The sequence below is a fragment of the Miniopterus natalensis genome, chromosome 15, assembly GCF_054644295.1.
Source record: "Miniopterus natalensis isolate mMinNat1 chromosome 15, mMinNat1.hap1, whole genome shotgun sequence".
In the NCBI taxonomy this organism is placed as follows: Eukaryota; Metazoa; Chordata; class Mammalia; order Chiroptera; family Miniopteridae; genus Miniopterus; species Miniopterus natalensis.
In genome coordinates this window covers 5,391,305-5,411,654 of record NC_142095.1, presented here as the reverse complement: position 1 = coordinate 5,411,654, position 20,350 = coordinate 5,391,305, and the positions used below count along the sequence as shown (strand labels likewise).

Below are 20,350 nucleotides of genomic sequence, written 5' to 3'. Positions count from 1 at the left end.
GGAGAACCATGATGTAGGTGGTCAGAAATTCTGTCTAAACACACATGTTGGTAATTCCCTAGCTGTAGGTGTTCTACAGTCTAACAGTTGTTAGCATTAGTAATGTAATTATGCTTATAAAATAAATGTTGGATTTGGAAGGAGACTTCAGACTTGCCGACCGACTAAACACATGAGAAAGAAAGACCCCGAGAGGACCCCCAGGTTTCTGGGCTTGCAGCACTGGCTTGAGGCAAGGAAATGGGAAAACCCAGAGAAAGAGGGGTTGACTTTAGGGGAAGAGGAGTTCTTTTTGGAGTATGTCAAAGACACTTGTCTCTCCATGAGGTAGAAACGTTGATTGTCATAGTTTTCTTTCTGTGGGAACTCACCTTGGCAGGAGATACTTTATTAATTTTAAAACTTCCCCCTTAGGCAGATCAGCGGTTTGTATGGAATGGTCATCTTCTGAGAGAACTTTCTGCTCAACCGGAGGTAAATAAAACCTGCTTATTTGTTACAGTCCAAGTTTGAACTGAACTAATAGTATAAAATGCCTACCTAGTCACCAGAGATTTGGGTAAATAATTCTAAGTTACTCTGTTTATGACTTATAAGCTTTGATCAGGTCTGCCCTCTCACGTCATTCTCTCCTACAGGAGCCTTAAGTAAAGAAAAAATACTTAAGTAAAAATACATTGTGTTTTATAAGTAAGAGAGGGAGATTGGGTCTTGGTGGGTAAATAAAGGAGAAATGAGGAGCCACAGCTAAGTCCCCAGGCAAGTGAGGAGCTCTGCATTGCCTTCCTATGGGATGGGATTCCCTTCAATCACCCGGGAGGCGTGTAGAGAGGTCACCTTCCTTTGTCCTTATATAAATGAGGCCAAGCAAGGAGGCCCAACTAGGACGCATAATATGGGTAAATAGATTTGCCTAGTGACTTTATTTCTTGTCGTGGGCATTGCTGCTTTGGGAAAAGTAGTTCGAGCTGCAAACAGCACGGGTGTATCTTTTCCCTAGAGGAGTGAAGTTGTTGGAGGCAAAGACTGAAAAGGAGGGAGGTAAACATTCTGCAACTGCAGGTAGTTCCCTTGGTGTTCCAAAATCTGAATATTTAAGTCCAAATGATGACAGCACAGTCTTAATTTATTTAATTGAAAAGACAATGTTACTTTAGAGAAATTTCTTCAAAATTGTTACCCCATAAGCTTACTCCCTCGTTACACTTTTGTATGTTACCTCCTCATGTGTTTCATATAGTGTAAATGTATTTTATATAGTGCTTTTCATTTGCTTTTAAAGTATATTCCTAAATGTAACGTGTATCTTCATTTCAGGTCCATCGGTTTGCTCTTCCAGTAATTCATGGCTGTATCCTTACATAATACTACTATAGTTTTCTAGCAGTCTTTACTTTGAATGCTGTTGTAAGGCAGATTTAGAGGCAGTCTCAGATATTGCATGAGGAGAGTATTGTAGAGAGATAATTCTACAATGATCTAATTGTAAGTTTACTTTAAAAAACTAGTCTTCATCATAAGATTATAATAAAAATAAGGAAGGACAGTGAGCTGGCTGTTCAAGGACAAGCACAATGTGCATGTGAGTGTCTAGAACCAGGACAGTGCCCCGCAGAAACCAGGGTGACCTCAAGCACCCCCAAGGAGCTTAATATAGCAACCTGTGACTTATTTGTTGTGTTAGTGTGATTTCCTTAAATTATCATGCTTGTTATATGCAAAGAAAAGCAGAAGAGTAATGGAGGAAACATTTCCTACAGTCGTGGGGGAATAAAACTCAGGAAATCTCAGGATAGAAGCTCTTGTTTATTCTGTTGTTTTGGTTGGTTGGTTTTTCTCCCTTCCCTGGAGTTTCCCAAGTTCTAAGGCTAAAACAGGAACAGATGTATTGAGATAGTGTTTAGGGGTTTGAGCCAGTTGTGTTTTTTTCCCCAAATGAGATTATGAATGGACAGATAACATCAAGTGAGATTATGGAGCACTTTTTCCAGGCGATTTTAGAACAGTTTATTCGTTTGGCTTAATCCAAAGGTTTATTTTATTTTTAAAAAATATATCTTTATTGATTTCAGAGAGAGGAAGGGAGAGGGAGAGAGAGAGAAACATCAGTGATGAGAGAGTCGTTGATCACCTGCCTCCTGCAAGCCCCCCATCAGGGATTGAGCCCGCAACCCGGGCATGTGCCCTGACCAGGAATCAAACAGCATCTCCTGCCCGGCTGGGCGTGGCTCAGCGGTTAAGCGTCGACCTAGGATCCAGGCGATCAGGGTTCGATTCCCGGTCAGGGCACATGCCCGGGTTGCGGGCTGCGGCTGATCAATGACTCGCTCATCATTGATGTTTCTGTCTCTCTCTCTCTCTCTCTCTCTCTCTCGCCCTCTCCTTTCTTCTCCCTGAAATCAATAAAGATATATTTAAAAAAACAAACAAACAGCATCTCCTGAATCCTAGGTGGATGCTCAACCGCTGAGCCACGCCCAGCTGGGCTAATCTAAAGCTTTAAATTAGCTTTTGTTTAATGTAGTTTCTTGATTAGAGGTATAGACACGCAGAGAGATCAACAAGAACCAAGGCCCCAAGGCAGGAGCATGCCTGGAGCAGAGAGAGTGGACCGGGGGAGGTGAGAACTAGTCAGGGATGTAGCTGTGCCCAGATTATGCTGGGCTGAGTAGACAGTGTCTTTTACTTCAACTGTGATGAAAAACTGTTGGGATCTAAATAGAAGATTGGCTGGTAAGACAGGGGTACTGTGTGACCGTGATGTTAGAGAGTGGGCCAAGGAAGAGCAAGGGAGGGTACAAGGAATAAGTAGGAGGCAGTCTCTGATCCAGGCCAGGGGTAAGGTTGCCTGGGACTAAGATGATAGCAGTGATAGTGTGAAGAATGGTCAGGTTCTAGGTATATTTTGCAGGTTGAGCTAACAGGATTTTCTGACAAATTGTACATGAGATACAAAAGAGAAAAGTTTACTGCAAATCTAAATTTTTGACCAGACTAAGTGGGAGGAAGCTATCTACTGCAATGGGGAAGGGCCTAGAGGTGGGAGGGAGACTGCGTGTTACATTTTCCTTAATGCAGTTAAGTTATTACTATGCACTCGTGTTCTATTAATGGGAAGTACTTTGACTGGATTCTCATCTCCAGGAGGAGCTGTTTCAGAGCCGGCGTGCGCTATTATGTGAGAGGTAGGATTAATGTCAGCGTGGCACCATACTGGGTTATAGCTGTCGCTACTTAACGTTCCGTTTTACAGTGATACGACTGTAGCCATTTGTGTTTTATTTTCATTATCGTTTCATAGCCTTGATAAATATTTATCTCCTGCTTCATTATAATAGGTAGTAGGTCTTTTGTGCCTTACTCCCGCTGCCGTAGTGACATTGCAAATGTTGAGAGACGCTATACACTACTTCTTCTGCTCTAAGAGGAGCCAATTATGTTATGTTATTTGCTAGATGTGTGACAGCAAGCTGAACTCAGTGTTGTTTTCAATAACCTATACTCCTAGCAGGAAGTATTTTCTCCTATTGTTCTTGGTTTCTGTGCCTGCATAAAGCTAGACAATTGACTATGCCTTTAACTCTAAAGATTGACATTTTGAGCATTTGTTCTTTAGGCTTTATACCAGCAAATGCTTATTTGCTTAAACTAAGCTTTTAAAACGCATATTAAAAATTACTGTCATTCTGAAAAGGAGTGTCTCTAACTGTTTTTTTTGCCAGACTATCAGAATAAAATCCTGTGAGCCATTAGATAAATCATGGAAGTTTTAGGCCAGGAAGTTATTTGGTTAATCTCCCTTTTTGTAGGTGATAGAGCAAAAGAAGAAAGACATTTAGTGAGTGAGCTGGCCAAGGTCACAGAACCAGAGTTGGAGTTAGCAACTCCCTTGTAACTAGATTTTCTTGGATGGAGACATAATTTTTAATGAAATGTTTTGAATAGGTAATACATTCACATAGTTCAGGTACCAAAAAGTATAAAAAGAAATGCAATGAAAACTTTTTCTCATTTCTGACCCCATCTGCTGCATTGTTAGTTTCTGTTTATCCAGGTAATTTTGTGCTATTGCAGGTATGTTCACCTCCTCCTGTTGTACACAGTGGTTGTGTACTGTGCACGTTTTCTTGTACCTTGGTTGTGTGTTTTTTGTTTTTTTAACTTAATATATTGTGGAAATGTGTTCATAAAGATCTCTCTCTCACCCCTTCTCTCTCTCCTGCCATCTCACTTTAAAAAATAACTATATATTATTCCTTAATGGGAATATGGGAATTGTGGAAAGAACCAAGTATTGTCCATGCTTCTGACAAGTAATTTTAGAGAGTATTGAGAAGGCATTTTGACTCAGTAATTTTACTGATTTGACTCAATAATTTTATTCCCTTCTGGTACTATATTAACAAAAAAACTGATACCTGACATCTCAAAATGTTATGTTTGAGAAATATGTCAGATAGAAATAACATTAAGAAATATTTGAGATGGTTAAAAATCCACTGGTTCCTTTCTGATAATTTGTCAATTTGAGACAGGGACTAGCTTGAAAGTTACCTTTGCTCAGTAAGCTTTTCTTAGTAAAAATAGATCACGTAAACAAGACTAAAGGAGTGCTTCCAACATTTGAAAGGACTAGCCAGTATCAAGACTAAACACTTTAGAGCAATGTTGTTCAAACTAGGCTTTGTGGGCATATTCCTGGAAATTCAAGGGTCATATACAGTTTTTGTGCTCTCATCTTGATAATTTAAATCATTATAAGCACCTGCTGGACCATTTTGATTATTGTAATGCAATAGTGTTAACATAATGGCCCATGTTTGTATTAAATATTGTGTTTAATGGTTTTAACTTTCAAAACAGTATTTTTTTAAAAAAAAAATAGGGTTTAAGGACAATTCTCAGGAGTCCTTGAGGATTTTCTTTTCCTTTAAAACGTATGTCAAGTTTGAGGAATTACAGGACTGTGTATGTATAAACAGTTGATAAATTAAATAACCGATTTTAATAGGTCCTTAATACTCCCCTTTAAGACTGTTTAAAATGAATGAACATCTCTTACTTTTCTGATCATGTGTTATGCATTTGTTTAAAATTTATTTTTATAAGTGCTTTTCCACTAATTTGAACTGAATTAATTCTCTCCAGGTTAAACTGAATTAGTGAGTTTCTGATGTGTTTCTTATGTAATAAATACAATTAATTTGATCTTTTTTCAATGTAGGCATCGATTCTGAAGGCCACGCAGCTAACTTTGTAGAAACAGAACAGATTGTGCACTACAACGGCAGCAAGGCTTCATTTGTCCAGGCAAGTGAACATGCCTGCAAGGCTGCCAGCAGCTGGCCTTTTCTGCTTCGATCATAATTTTATGTCATGTTACTGAAATTTCCCTCTCCTCCCCTCCTTTTAAAAATAATGTCTTTGTCTACAATGTGGAAAAGTCCATTCAAAGCAAAGGTATTCCATTAATCTGACACTCAATTTTCTGGCATTTCCCACCCTTGAATTAAATCCGTAAAGGAGAGGCAGGGGTAGGTGCAAGGCTTATGGAAATGGGCCACCTTTCAGCTCAATTCTTTAGACTTACTCAGGGCGATGAAGATGGCACAGCTGTGACTCTACCTGCCTTGACTTCACTGTGAGAGAGTCTCTTTCTCGGTGCCTCCTAAAGGACTTGGGGATCACTTGCTGCTCCAGAGCCTTAGTGGCTAAGCATAGAAGTTCATAAACATATTCATTTGAGGATGAATGCAGCAGTTTTCCAGTTTTATTATAATGCCAAATTATATAACAGACATAACTTGTTAATTTCTACTCATAGATAAATTTATTTTAGAATTTAGGGGAAACACTGAACTGTGTACTACACTAGCGCCGTGTGTGTAAAATCAGAAGAACAGGTCCTTTCCAAAAGTATTCCCACAAAATACAAACTTGAGGAGCAGGTACACATGGGCTTCTTTCATAGTTGGTAGGTTGTATTTATATATTTTCCTTTGTAGTCGTTGATGTGTATATACCCCTGACAGTAAGTAAGCTGAGGAAAACAAGTTTTCGTGTATGTGGTTTTCTCACATTTTTCTTTTAGACTCGAGGATCAATACCAGTTTTCTGGTCTCAGAGACCAAACCTCAAGTACAAACCACGGCCACAGATCAACAAAGTAGCAAATCATGTATGTATCTTCCATGCTTTCCTTATTGGCTAAAAATAGAAGCTTATTGGCATAACTTACATATAGAGCATGTATTTATTTCTCGTAAGTCAGAATTCATCATCTTTGAGGCCTTTCTCCTTGGTTCTGGCACATAGTGAACCTCTAAACCAATGGTCATGTGTTAGAAATGTGGAAAAACAAGCCGTGGTTGAGTAGTGTCACAGATTTAGATTTGAGAGATTTCAGTAAGATCTGCAACTGTATGGCATTAGAGCGTTTAGTGTATTCTATCTGAGATGGTGCCAGAATTAAAGTAGTGTGGCAGCTCCGAATAGAATGGCTTGTAGTTACTGTTTACTATTTGGTCTTTAGAATATCTAGAAGACATGGTTTCTCTAGAGAAAATATTTAAAGAGATACTTTAAACATATAAATATTCTTACAGTGCACTCTGGTAAAGTGTATAACTCTTTTTTTCTTCTTTAGATGGATGGCTTCCAAAGGCATTTTGATTCACAATTAATTATTTATGGAAAACAAGTCATAATTAATCTGGTATGTTTCTTTCTTGTTTCTGGGGAATCAAAACAAACCAAAAAATTTGACTTTATTTTACTTAACATAAAATGTATCATTTTAACCATTTTTAATTGTGCAGTTTAGTGGCATTAAGAATGTTGTGCAGCCATCACTACTGACCAGCCCCAACTTTTCATCACACCAAACAGAAACTCAGTGTCCATTAAACTGAATTTCCTATTTCCCTCTCCCCTCAGCCCCAAGTAACTATTTCTACTTTCCGTGTCTATAAGTTTGCCTTTTCATATGATATTTGTTCCTTTGTATCTTGTTTATTTCACTTAGCATAATGTTAAGTCCATGTCGTGGCATGTATCAAAATTTCGTTCCTTTTTAAGACTGAGTAGTACTCAGTGTGTACCGAAGCTTGTTTATCCAATTATTCATCAATGGACATTGGATTGTTTCCACATTTTAGCTGTTGCAAATCATGCTGCTATGAACAGGGGTGTGCAAGTGTCTACTTGAGTCCCTCTTTCAGTTTAGGTATATGCCTAGGAGTGGCTTTTTCTTGGACTGGACATCTTGGTTGCTGTAAACCTTTATTTTCCAGAGCTCCTGTAAAATTGGTCCAGACAGCTTCCGGCTTTTCAGTGTTTTGTAGGGAATAAGAGCTTGGAGTGTCCTAGTCCTCCATTTGCTGATATCACTCTCTCCTTTTTTTTTTTTTTTTTAAATTTGTGTTTTACTGACTAGAGAGAGAATGGAAAGAGAAAAACATTGATTTGTTGTTCCACTTATTTATGCATCATTGATTAATTCTTATATGTGTCCTAACCAGGGATCAAACCCACAACCTTGGCATACTGGGACAGTGCTGTAACCAACTGAGTGACCTGGCCAGGCCATCACTCTCTCCTTAAATAAACATAAAGCTATGGTGTTTTTAATTTTTTACAGGTTAACCAGAAGGGCTCAGAGAAGCCACTTGAACAGGCATTTGCAACAATGGTGTCTTCCTTGGGAAATGGAATGATCAGGTACCATACTAGAAATCTGTCACAAGTCTTTTCAGGCTAGGTGTGTACTTACACATATACACAAGTACACAGATCTCACATGTTATATATTTCATAGACATCTATTTCAGCTTGTGTTTTTTTAATACTAGCTCAAAGCGTGATTTGTTGGCTTGAAATTTTCTTTGCCATAATTTCTATTGCAGAATAACTTCTTAACAGTTGAGTTTTACTTTGAATTGAGGCTTTGCAGTTCCTCATGATTGCCTCGTGTGATCTCTGGGCCCTAGCCCCCCCCCCCCACCCCCCGAGCTGGAGCACTGTACTCTGGCATGGTGGCCTTGTCTGGAGCAGCAGCTTGGCCTCTCCTGTAAGTCACCAGGCAACAGTTGCAAACTCCTCTTGTAGCCTTGTCAGAAGAGGGATTCTAAGGCATCAGCAGTTGCCTGTGGAGAGGTGTGAGGTACTGAGTCAGCCCACTTGGAACTTTCTGCAGTGGGAGATGGGTCTGTACTCTGATGGGAAGGAGTCATAGACACTGGGGGGAAACTTTCCAAAGAAATCGTGCTGGGTTATTTGGGGTTCAGCAGTAAATTAATGTATCTTAAATCATATTTTATACTATCATTTTATTTTATATTATATTTTATATTATCAAAATAAAGCTATATAACTCATTCTTAGAAGATATAAATGTGATTTTATAAAAATATAAGCTTAAGAGTCCAAATGCATTTAGGTGGCAGTGAAATATTTAAAATCTTTAAACAGGTCTAGAGCTATTCCTTCTGTTCAGAGCACTCCAAAAATAACTGTCACACTGTCACTTTTATTGGAGCTCTCACTGAAAATGCCCCCCCCCCCCCCCGTCTTTCAGTGTCAAACCCCTCAGTTGGCTAACCTTTATACTAATTTCTAGTTTTGTTTCTGACTTCCCACATGAGATAATTGAGGTGGTAGGAGCCCCTCTCTTGACCTGCTTAGAAGCCCACGTTCTGCTGGTGCCCCTTCAGTCTTTTGGAGCCAAAGGTGTCACCTGAGAGCAGATACCTCCTCTGACTTTTACTCTGTGGCAAACGTAATGTCCTTCCAGTCCTCCTACCTTGTGACTCACCTTGACCCTGAGCGGGAAGTTGGGCGGAAGTGGAACACGTGAGGACCTTCATGTGTCCGTGGTGCTCAGGTCCTCTGTTCATTCTTCCTCCCTTGACTCAGGAAATTGGTTCATGATTTTTTTCCACTCTCAATGGGCATTTTTCTGCTGTGGTAGGCCATCTTCACCATTAAATGTGTTCTAACATTGAGATGTGTGCCTCTTAAATATCAGATACTGAACACAACCCATTACAGATTGACAGACAAGGAAATTTCTGCCACAGGTGTGTGATGCGTAAATGTTGGCCAAGTGGAATTTCTTGTTAGTGGTTCAGTAACTGACCAGAGTAGGGCCATCCTGCCTCTTTTCTTCTCACAACCCCTGGTACACAACACCATCTAACTCTCCTTGGACTGAATCAAGTTTGACCATTTTGAACATTTTAATCAGTTTGAAAAACAATAAAATGGGACCCTATCCTTTGCACCACATGGGGTAGAGAATGAATGTGTGCCCGGTATTCGGTTGGAGAGGGCCACTTCATATTGCACACCCGGTTGCTGTGCCTGGGCTCGCTCCTTAGCCCTGAGCCGGGCTGCTTCTGTTTTCTGTCTGGGGGCCTCCAAAAGAGCATGTGAAGGCAGAAGTGTGCATGTCTTTCCCCTCAGCGTGAGGAGGTGCATGTACGCAGTGGTAGAGCCGAGGGAAGGAGGCTCTCCTGCCCCCAGGACAGCTGTGTAGGGAGGAGTACCAGCTATGAAAGTAGTATTGTTAGAAGGAAAAGGAATAATCTTTGCTCAGTTTTGAATATCTTTTCTTTTGGTAGATATATTGCCTTTGACTTCCATAAGGAATGTAAAAATATGAGATGGGATCGGCTGAGTATTTTATTGGACCGGGTAGCAGATATGCAAGATGAATTGAGGTAAGCTGTCTTGTTTCCCTGTGGAGGTCATGGGAAGAGGTCTGCGTGAATATTAACCATATTTATTCATTATGTAGCACTTTTACAAGTGTACTTTTACAAATACACTTCCTGGGTTGACAGCATTTGTCTATACTATTATTTTTATTTTTAGGTTTTTTAATTGAAAAGACGATACTTCATAATTTGAAAATATTTTTGAATTCTTAAACATGACCCACAACAGGGTATTTTTGTATTTTTTTGAATTATCTTTTACACATTTACATTTTTCTACATAATTGAAGTTAATTTACTGCTGTTGTTTTCACTAAACATCCTATTAGAGATTTGTGTCCCTAGCCTTCCTGTCTTCGTAAGGATAGTGGTCGGTGTCCTCTCTGTCCCATTGGCTCATGGTGCAGTTTTAGTTAAATGCTCCCCTTCACACCGAGGATCTGGTTTGTCTCCTTTTCTCTTCCTGCAATGAAAGGTTGTGCTACCGCAAATCACTTTGAATATATATATATTGTTACACTTCTGTTTAATTATTTTCAAAATAATTTTTTTTTTTTTTAAAATATATCTTTATTGATTTCATAGAGAGGAAAGGAGAGGGGGAGAGAGAGATAGAAACATCAATGATGAGAGAGTCATTGATCGAGCCTGCAACCCGGGCATGTGCCCTGACCGGGAATTGAACCCCGATCGCCTGGATCCCAGGTCGACACTCAACCGCTGAGCCACGCCTGGCCAGGCTCAAAATAAATTCTTGAGAGTAGAAATTAATGGATCAAAGGGTCTGAATAGCCTCACGGTACTTTCATTGTGTGTTTACCGTGTTACTTACTGTGTTGATCACATGTATACTGTACTCTGCGTACGTCAGTCTTATTTTGAAGGCAGAAGAAGGAATCTAAACCAGCCTGTCAGCTTGTTCTGCCTCAGTTAGTTAATTAGAATTGTCTAGTATTCATTGCCTGCTGTCCCATACACTCTACTAAGGGTTCTGTGTGCATTATGCATTATCTCACTCACACCCTCGAGCAGCCCAGTGGTATGAGGGAGATGAAAACACTTTGGCTCGGAGAGATTAGGTTAATTAAAGTTACACTGCTAGTAAGTCGCCTAAGGAGCTAAGGCTAGCAAACCAGTTGCTTGCTGTCAGAGTCCATGTTCTTCACCTCCACATGTGTTGTCAAATTTTCAAGTGCACAGCATTATCTGAGCAGATTATTATCACTGCAGGAAACACAGGAGCTGGAGACCATAGTTGGTCCAGTGCAGACATCTGGGTGGTTAAGGGGAGAAAGGGAAGCCGATTTTCCAAATAAGATCCTATTATACCTTATAAATTTTGTACTATTTGCCTGTATTGCCCATTTTAAGAAGATTTAAAAATGTTTTTAATACACAATATCAACCCTTGCTTCAGAGATTCAGTTTATCTCAAGGCCAAGGCCCTTCTAACCTCTTTTTGGTCTGTGGTAATCAAATATTCCTGACCCGTGCATTTTCTGTCTTGACCTTTTAATTCACTGGTTTTAATAATGTTACTGATCAGAGACAGAGACCTGTATTGTAAGAGGTGTGTCCTTAGTAGATGTAACTGACTTTTATGAGAGTGTTTATACAAATATGTTTTAGTTATTTTCTAGTGGACTCTACCGGCAAGGTGGTGACGAACCAGGAGGGTGTGTTCCGCAGCAACTGTATGGACTGTCTGGATAGAACCAACGTGATCCAGAGCCTGTTAGCTCGGCGCTCGCTCCAGGCCCAGCTGCAGGTGCAGATTCCTTTTTTCTTTTATTAAACAATATAGCAAAAAATGAAAGAAACTTCATCTACAAAAACCAGTAACAGAAAACATTCACATTACCCTCACTCTAACCCAGCTCATTTTGTTTTTGTGTCTTGCTATCCGTGCTGTGCGTTTTCCGTAACTGGTCTGTATGCATGTCCAAGTTTCAGTCTTGCCATCTCCTCTAGTGTCATAGATATAGTTTTTAAGAGTTGCATTCAGTTGTACTATTATTTACTAAGCTATTTAGGTTGCTACATTTTTGGCTTGTAAATAACACTGTAGAGAGTATATCTGTATATATTATTGTTAACTTGGATTGTTTCTTTCGGGTTACTTCCTAGAAGTTCAGTTACTAGGTTAAAGGAATATATATATGTTTATTATGTTATGTAATATATATATATTCCTCTCCAAAAGGGTCATGGCGGTTTGCACTGACATCAGCCAGCAGTAAGTGATCCATTTCATTGAACTCTTGCCAGCATTAGACATTTTTACTTAGAACTTTTTTTCTATTTTAATAGTACAGAGTAGTACCTGAAGGTTGTTTTTTACATCTCTTATTACTGGCCCCGGATATTGACTCCCAGGTGAAAAGCTCAAACACAGTTTTGCTTCATCATTGAGATTTGCTGACACGGAAAATAGATGTGAATATTTTCTTCTGTTTATGTTTGGAATTAAAAATATGTAGAGTCCCACTTTCCAGATTACACTGGCATTTGTTGTGAGGGGCAAACAGATTCATCCCAAATGGTTTCCTACTGAAATAATTAGTAAGCCTTCAACTTTGTTCTTGGCAGCTTTGTGGCACCCAGGGAGGAATTGCGGAGGCGGAGTAGCTCCCTCAGGATGAATTGTCCTTGAACCCTAAAGTAGCACGTGCCCAGGGCGTGGATTCCTTGTTGGAGGCCTCCACTTTCCTGGTTCCTGTTGGACTGTGTGCTTGTCAGTCTGTTGGGTTGACTTCAGAATGTATTTTTCAATAGCAACAGTATTAGGAATGGTGTTTCCAAGGCTGATGAACAAAAATCTACTTAACTAGGTCCTGTAAGCTAGTTACCTCTTTTTCATGCTAAATATGGTATAAAACCTGCCCGATTTCAGAGCCTTTGGGCAGGAACCTCTCTAGCGTCACCAGTGCTGGCTGGGTGGGGATTCTGGAGGTGCCTTCGCCTCTAGGGAGGGCAGAGCTCTCACCCAGCCGAGCTCACTGCGGTGGCACCTGTGCTGTGTGTGAGGTAGAGACCGTGAAGACACTGGTTCTGAGAGGGTCAGGGATCCACGACCAACCCCAAGGCAGGGCTTTCTAATCAGTGGCTGGTGAACCCGAGGGGCGTCTGTGGGAGACTCAGGGTGCTCAGGAATCCCTGAGATTATGTGAGAAGGGCTATGCGGTGTACAGTTCATGGGCAGGTAGATCTGCAGCATTCATTCATGTCTCTCGGGCCCTGGGTAGGGGGTGAGTGTGCGTGAGGCAGCCTGGGGTGGCGACTGTGAGGAGGGTGGAGGGTGGAGGCAGCGGACGGAGGAGGCAGTGGCTGGAGTCCACGGGAGCATTCACTTTCCCCGTTCCTCTCCCTCTGTCCCTCTCCCCGAGCACAGTCAGTCCTGCAGCTGTTCCTGTGGTGCTGGGGCTCCAGGGGAAGGCGCTGCAGGGGAGGGAGCCCTCAGCGAGGCTTTGCAGCCTGGCCAGCCGGGCCTAGGTCCGCTGGGACCTGCTCCACAAGGAATGTGCCTCCCGCCTGCAGCCAGCAGCCGGAACCGTGGAAAGCGATTTGAGGACTGTGCTTTTTCTTCTAAATCCCGGGTGCTGAAACCTGCACGTCAACATGGGGTTATTCTCGTTTCAGAGACTAGGTGTGTTGCATGTGGGACAAAAGCTTGAAGAACAAGATGAGTTTGAGAAGATTTACAAAAATTGTAGGTATTTTCTTTAATGGAGGCAAAGTTACTCCAGTTTTAAAATAAAGTAATATTTTAGATTTACAACTCTGGTTGTCGTTTTCATCATTATCAGCTGATTTTTACTCTTTCACAGCCTGGGCTGACAACGCAAATGCTTGTGCCAAACAGTATGCGGGAACTGGTGCCTTGAAGACGGACTTTACCAGGCAAGCCACACTTTTAAAGTAGTATTCCAGACGAGCGCCACAGTCCTGGGCGTGTTAGGGCCACTCGGGCAGCTTCCAGACACCGCAGCAGCAAGAGGGAGAGAACAGCGCCTGGGCCTCGTTAGACCAGTCGGGGTGAGGCCCAGGCTCGCTCGTGGGTCCTTGGCCTCCCTGGTGGCTCTGGTGCTGCTCCTGGGGCCACACTGGGCAGTGAGAGGCGTGAGCGCTGGAATTGGTTACAGATGCGGTTGGGCCGTTTCTGCTGTGGATTCCCTGGAGCAAAATGAGGTTTCTGAGCCTTTTTGCTATTTCATCCACTTACCCTGGACTTCGTGTTTCTCTTCTTATTTCTGTTCTTTGCAACTGGAACTGAATGCTTGTCCTCTTTGTGTGACTTTGGCAGCATTTTAGAAAGAGATTATGTCATTTTTGGACCCGCCAGTGGTTCTTTTGTGAGGTAGCTCCTTTACAGTTTCAGGGCTGATTTCTAAAATCTCTGTCACTCTTTTCTCCATACCACGTACTTATTGGCCACTTTTCCTTATACTAGAAAAGTGTGAGAATTTATTACATGTAACTCAAAACTGGGCCTCTTTCAACCAGAACGGGGAAGAGAACGCAGCTGGGGCTCCTGAAGGACGGCTGGAACTCGCTGGTGCGGTATTACAAGAACAACTTCTCGGACGGCTTCCGGCAGGTGAGCCTGGCGGGCGCCACTGCTGGTCGCTAGTGCCGGTGCCTTTGCGCTGTCCCCCGGTAGTGTCATCACACCTGACTTGGGAGCTAACCACTGTCTTGCTTCCGTTCTAGGACTCCATAGACTTGTTTCTGGGGAACTACTCAGTGGACGAATTAGACGCTCATAGTCCTTTAAGCGTCCCGCGGGATTTGAAATTCCTCGCTGTAAGAAACCTTTATGTTCTCATGTATCAAAAGCATTGTATCTGAGAGTATAGATGATGCCAGCTCCCCTTGATTTAAAACATTATCTGTTCTAATTGGGAGACAAGTATTCCAGTTTCCCCTAGGAGTGAGCCGGGAGAGGAGTAAAGAGACTTCGGAGCATTTATTTTCTTTCAAATTTCACTCTCTCGGACTTCGAGGACCATAGCATGGGGAGTGTGGAAGGCTTCTCATTTCCGGAGTACCCCACTCCCCTTACATTCAGGGATTGCTGGAGGCAACCTTGTGTCTCGGAAGGCAAAGGACAGGCATGTACCTCAGAGATACTGCAGGCTCAGTTCCAGACACCACAGTAGAGCGAGTATCACAGTGAAGTGAGTTGCGGGAATTACCGGTTTCCCAGTGCAGATAAAAGTTTGCACTGTACTGCAGTCTGTGAACTGGGCAATAGCATTATGTCTAAAAAAAGCAATGTACATTTCTTAATTAAAAACACTTCATTGCTAAAAAAATGCTAACCATCATCTGAACTGGTAGGGAAAATGGCCCTGACAGGCTTGCTTGACACAGGGTTGCCACAAACCTTCAGTTTATTTAAAAAAAAAAGCACCTGCAAAGCGCACTAAGGTGAATGCAGTAAACCGAGGTGTCCCTACGTGGTTTGTACTCCTCTCCTTTTTTGACTCCTCTGTTCACCAGACTTGCAGGAGCCTCTCTGGGTCCCGTTCCCGTGGGCAGAGTCCTGGAGTGGAAGGGGGCTGGGGGCTAGTGTCCTAGGCCCTCATCTGGGCTGCCACTCTCCTCTTAGAACTCAGTTTGGAGCAAAGTCATGCTTCTCAGACCTGGTTACTTAACCAGTCTGAAGGTTTGGGCAGCTCTGAGTGAACTGTTTGTGTGTTAGACGGCGGAAGAGGTCTGTGGTTTTCAGGGAGAGCAAACGGATAGTGCGGCGTTGTGAGCATCCTTTCTGATGCCTCCCCTCTCTGTCCTGTCTTCCAGCTGCCCATCATCATGGTCGTGGCCTTTTCAATGTGCATTATCTGCTTGCTCATGGCCGGTAAGTCTGCGCGTGTCTCGTCTTGTACTCACTTTTCAGAATGTTGAACTTCCTTTGTACAACATCTTGAGTTTTTGAGTCTCCGTCACACTTGATGATTCCCAGTTAAATTCAGTAAGGTGAGCAGATGGGATTAGTCCTTAGATGTGACCAGAGGAAAAATATTATGCTTAATAGCTTCATAAGTGTTTTTTGGTAAGGTTTTTAAAACTTTTCTTATTACCAAAGTAACACATAGTAATTATAGGAAATATAGCTGGGCAAAAAGAAGAAAATATTACCATCCTGTCTTCCAGAGATAAGCGAACTACTCTTAACATTTTGATATTTTAATCTTTATACTTGTGTGTGTGTGTTTTTCCCCAAAAGTGAGATATACATTTTTTTGTAATCTGTTTTTTTCACTGAGCAATATAAACATTTTCCCATGTTCTTTATTTTTAAGGACACCTAAGTATTCCATTTATGGACGTATGGTTTATTTAACCAGCCACCTATTGGACAAATAAATGTTGTTAATGGATTAATATAGTACTTACCAAATTTTAATAGATTGAGAGCAAAATTGCCTAAGAACTGAGCTAACAAGGTCTTTACTGGTTTTCTTTTTCTCTCTCAATATTTCTTTATGTTACTAAGTTAATAAGCACCTCAGATTCAAGTGTTTCATTAAGTACTATTCAATGCTCTGGGAATTCAAGTCTGTGCCTAGGTTTTAATGTACTTTTGAGGTGCAGCCTTAGGCTCTCTGCAGGAAGATGCACCCTCCAGTCTTCACCCCAACCCTGAATTCCATGTGCTAACATTTCTTAGCCTGGACACCGAAGTCCAGCCCTGCCTGGCCTGCTGCTGACCTTCCTGAACTGCACGGTTGTGAAGTGCACCTCAGGAGAGTGTGTTACATGTTGTTAAAATAGGGTATTGAGCTTTGTCTTACACACGGGACTTTAAAACATAACTCTTCTGACACGTGTAGATTTTGTGGTTATTTTCGTGCAGGTATTTTGATAGTAACTAATGTCTGTCATAGATGGGACCAAACTAAACTATCAGTGGTAGTTTCTTGTAGTATCAAAATATATAATCCAAAGGTAATTACTATTTGTGTGATATAACACGAAATAGTTTAGTCAGGTGGTTCTCAAGGTGTGGCCTCTGGACCAGCAGCGTCAGCATGATCTGGGAACCTGGCAGAAATGCAGATTCTCGGGCTGGGTCAGAAAGTCTGAGTGGGGACCAGCCGTGATCGTTCTCAAGCCCTGGAGAGGATTTCTGATGCTGGCCAGGGCTTGAGAACGACTGGTTTAAAGCTCGTGAGAAGTTCTTGTATTTTTCCTGTAATGTGTTCATAAACTTCTAATGTCAAGATATGCTGAGAGTTGGCTTTGGTCTCAGTAAATGACTTATAAACTCTTCGTGTTTTTATATCAACAGGTGACACTTGGACAGAAACACTGGCCTATGTGCTCTTCTGGGGAGTCGCGAGCGTCGGGACATTTTTTATTATTATTTACAACGGCAAAGATTTTGTTGATGCTCCCAGACTGGTCCAGAAAGAAAAGATAGACTGAGTTTGTGTCTGTGGAAAGCGGCTTGGCCCTGAAGACTCCATCATGCAGAACTGGAGTCTTTACTGACCCGCTTTCCACATGAGCCTTTACCCGAAGCACACCTGTGCTCTGTGGGCGATGACTTCAACTGATGATCTGCCTGGTGGTCTTTACTGTTGGACGGCTGTGTTTATAATTCGAAGCTGTTCTCTCATTCAAACATAACCTGAACTCAGCTCACAGAATGGAAGGAATCTTTTCATTGTCAGCTAATCAACTGTTGCAGAATAAGTGATATATGTATATAAAAAAATCTAGCTGCTTTCATTATTTAACAGATGATTTCTGAGCTCAGTTTCCATACTGTCTTGGAGCTGCCAGTTAGCAGGCCACCTTCCCACACGTCGCGTACTCTAACTGCTGGGTTTGTAAAGCGTAAGGCCTCCGGTTCACCAAGGAGGCTGCCCGCACAGCCCGCGGCTCTGCGGGGGAGGAGGAATGGCCTTGTCTCTGGGAGTCTCAGTGGGGCTGCCTTAGAAGTTCAGCTTTTTAAGTGATGGAAAGTTCAGGTACACTTTACCTTTTTTAAAAGGTGTAAATGAAATCAAAGAATGTAAAGTCTCTCTTACGCTAATGGTCCAAAGCCACGTGTTTTCAGGACTTCCCTTGTTGCTCAGCCCCCTCCCGGACATTTCTTTTCTACAGACCTCCATGGAGACGGGCCTCTGAGGGGCTCTTGTGCGGGGTCGTGGTGGGCTCCGGGCTGCGGCCGCTTCCGCACACGGTACTGCGGAGACGCTTTCCCACTCACTGTAAAGCCCGTTAGCCTGTGTGAGGTGTGCTTCCAGGGAGCTCCAGTTCTCCAAATCAAGGACCAACTTCAACTCTAATTTATGTGTAAAACAACCTGAAAAACATGCTTTAGGGGCTGTGCATAGGTCTAAGTTGAACTGTAAATTCAAATTGTAATTATGAGGTTTAAATAGTAGAAAAGTATATAAGGTAGTGTAATCGCCACTGTCCTGAAACAACCAGTTAAATACGCTACAGTGTGTGTTGTGCTTGGAAACATGTCCAGTTCTTTCCGTAGGAATCTTGCTTTCCTTCAATATCTATAAAAGCGCCTTTTCAACATTACCTTTTTTTCAACATTATCTTTTATAAACATTCAAAGAGTTGTTGCTTTTAGAAACTCTAAAGGAAATAACAGCTGGAAGATCTTCTGTAGCTTAAAATCAGTCATTAAAACACAGTAGGGTAAGTAATTAGAACTACCTATTCTTTAGATGTAAATAAGCAGAATTTGTTCCAAAGATTTGTATCTACTGTCACCTGTTACTCAAATGCTCCCGGGCACTTCCCGGGGAGAGCCGGCGTCAGCAACTACAGCACGGACCGGACCGACTGCCGCCGAGGCTGCTCTGCCGAGCGGACTAGCGCGCGGTCGGCCCGGAGGCGCTCCTTCAGAGCCCTGCAGTGATTCGATTTCTAAATTCATGTACTGTACCCATAAGTGAAAATAAAATGTCATATTTTCTAACTACTGTTGGTGTTGCTACATTTTGTTTTGAAAGTGTTCTTTTTTATTAGAATTTTTAAAATCTTGCCAAAGCAGTGTGTGATCATTATAGAAAAATCAGACAACATAAGGGACAAGAAATGTCATAGCTTCTGAAATCCTACTTTCCAGTTGTGATCACTTAAGGAATAATGTTCATCCTTATAATTATTTATTTTTTAATATATCTTTATTGATTTCAGAGAGAGAGGGAGAGAGAGAGAGAAACATCAATGATGAGAGAGTCATTGATCGACTGCAGCCCGCAACCCGGGCATGTGCCCTGACCGGGAATCGAACCCCGATCGCCTGGATCCTAGGTCGACGCTCAGCTGCTGAGCCACGCCCAGCTGGGCCTTATAATTATTTCTTAGTTACAGATAAAACCAGGGAAATATTTAGTGAAGTATAATGTCCATAAAAAGATGTGCTCTGTCCCCCCACCTCCAGATTGTTTTTAAAAATGATAGGAGTCCTAACTGAGAAGTGGGACAGTGTTGCTTAGAAAATGTCCTCTCGGGCCACCCGGAGCTCTCGGTGAGCGCCGGGGAGATGCTCATGGCGCCTCGGTGCCTGCGAGGCCCTTGCCAGCGGCGTCGGATGCGCGCCCCTGTGAGCTGGCAGGACTCCGTGGGCTTCGCACCCGACGGGCCTGGTCCCGGTGTGGGCCCTGCTCTCGGCTCCCCGCTTCCTTTTTTGCACCTGCTGGCTTCCTGCAGAGGGGCTTCAGGGGTTCTCTGCCACCAGCCCTCCCGGTGACCTGCCCTTCCCGAGGTAAACTGGCTGCGCCTTCTCCCGGGGTGGGGTGGGGTGAGCGAGGCTTCTGATCGCCCCACTATCTAGTATGAAGGAGCTGGAGGGAGCCACTGTCACCTGAGCCGCCTTCCGTTCCGGCTCCGCATGAGAAGCTGAGTCCCACTCGGTTCAGTGACGGCGGGGTGAGGGCAGGGCTAGCGGGGGATAATCCCCATAGTCAGGGGATGTCGATGGCCGGGGTTGACTTTTTGGGTCGGGTTAGGGGAGGGAGAAATGTAGGGCGTGTGGTGGGAGGGATGCTGGGGAAGTGGCTCAGCTAAGACAGGGCTCCGGCTCCACTATAAACAGGAAGCGCAGGGAGTTGGTGTCTGGCCATGTCGCCATGGTTACCACGAAGCCTGCAGGGTGGAATGTCCCTTTTTCTCTCCAGCGTATTGCAGAGGGGGGGACAGTTGTCAAGGTGACCTCTTTGTAAAGTACCTAGCAAACAGTCAACAGAGAACTTTTTGAGAGCGCTCTTAGGGAGAACCTCTCTCCTGGCCCAGGAGAGCTGCTGAGAAAATTCTGCTCCTCGTGAAGTTCGCAGAAACGGGAGTAACAGGGACCTGAACTCACCTGGAGCCCATTATTCTATAATTAGTGGGATTTCAACGACTGTTGAGAGCAAAATTATTCCGTGCACGTGACATGGCCATACAGTTGAAATGCTCAAAAACACTTCCAAAAGTTTAAGGGTCATTCTGATGTAAATATCCTTAACCGTAGGACCCATCTTCTTGTTTTTTGCCCCAACTGGGGATTCACAGCCGAGGCACGTGCCCCCAACCAGGGATCAAACCCACGGCCTTCCGGTCCCTGGGACAACACTCCACCCAGCTGAGCCACCTGGCCAGGGCCATTTCCCTTCCTT

The 20,350-nt window shown here is 42.8% G+C and overlaps 1 protein-coding gene across 2 annotated transcripts in view; it reads left to right on the top strand.

Annotated features, from left to right (window-relative positions):
• Window positions 1-18,669, top strand: part of SACM1L (SAC1 like phosphatidylinositide phosphatase) — a 36,077-nt gene extending 17,408 nt beyond the window's left edge. For both annotated transcript variants that reach the window (XM_087824804.1, XM_016196070.2), the window contains 15 exons: window positions 415-474; window positions 1,318-1,351; window positions 3,084-3,185; window positions 5,225-5,310; window positions 6,092-6,178; window positions 6,647-6,715; window positions 7,640-7,719; window positions 9,621-9,719; window positions 11,346-11,484; window positions 13,356-13,425; window positions 13,544-13,616; window positions 14,220-14,313; window positions 14,427-14,519; window positions 15,519-15,576; window positions 17,011-18,669. In XM_087824804.1, the coding sequence (XP_087680930.1) occupies window positions 415-474; window positions 1,318-1,351; window positions 3,084-3,185; window positions 5,225-5,310; window positions 6,092-6,178; window positions 6,647-6,715; window positions 7,640-7,719; window positions 9,621-9,719; window positions 11,346-11,484; window positions 13,356-13,425; window positions 13,544-13,616; window positions 14,220-14,313; window positions 14,427-14,519; window positions 15,519-15,576; window positions 17,011-17,147 (1,281 nt within the window). In that variant the 3' untranslated portion in view covers window positions 17,148-18,669. The remainder of the gene's footprint in view (window positions 1-414; window positions 475-1,317; window positions 1,352-3,083; window positions 3,186-5,224; window positions 5,311-6,091; window positions 6,179-6,646; window positions 6,716-7,639; window positions 7,720-9,620; window positions 9,720-11,345; window positions 11,485-13,355; window positions 13,426-13,543; window positions 13,617-14,219; window positions 14,314-14,426; window positions 14,520-15,518; window positions 15,577-17,010) is intronic.
• The last annotated feature ends 1,681 nt before the right edge of the window (window positions 18,670-20,350 follow it).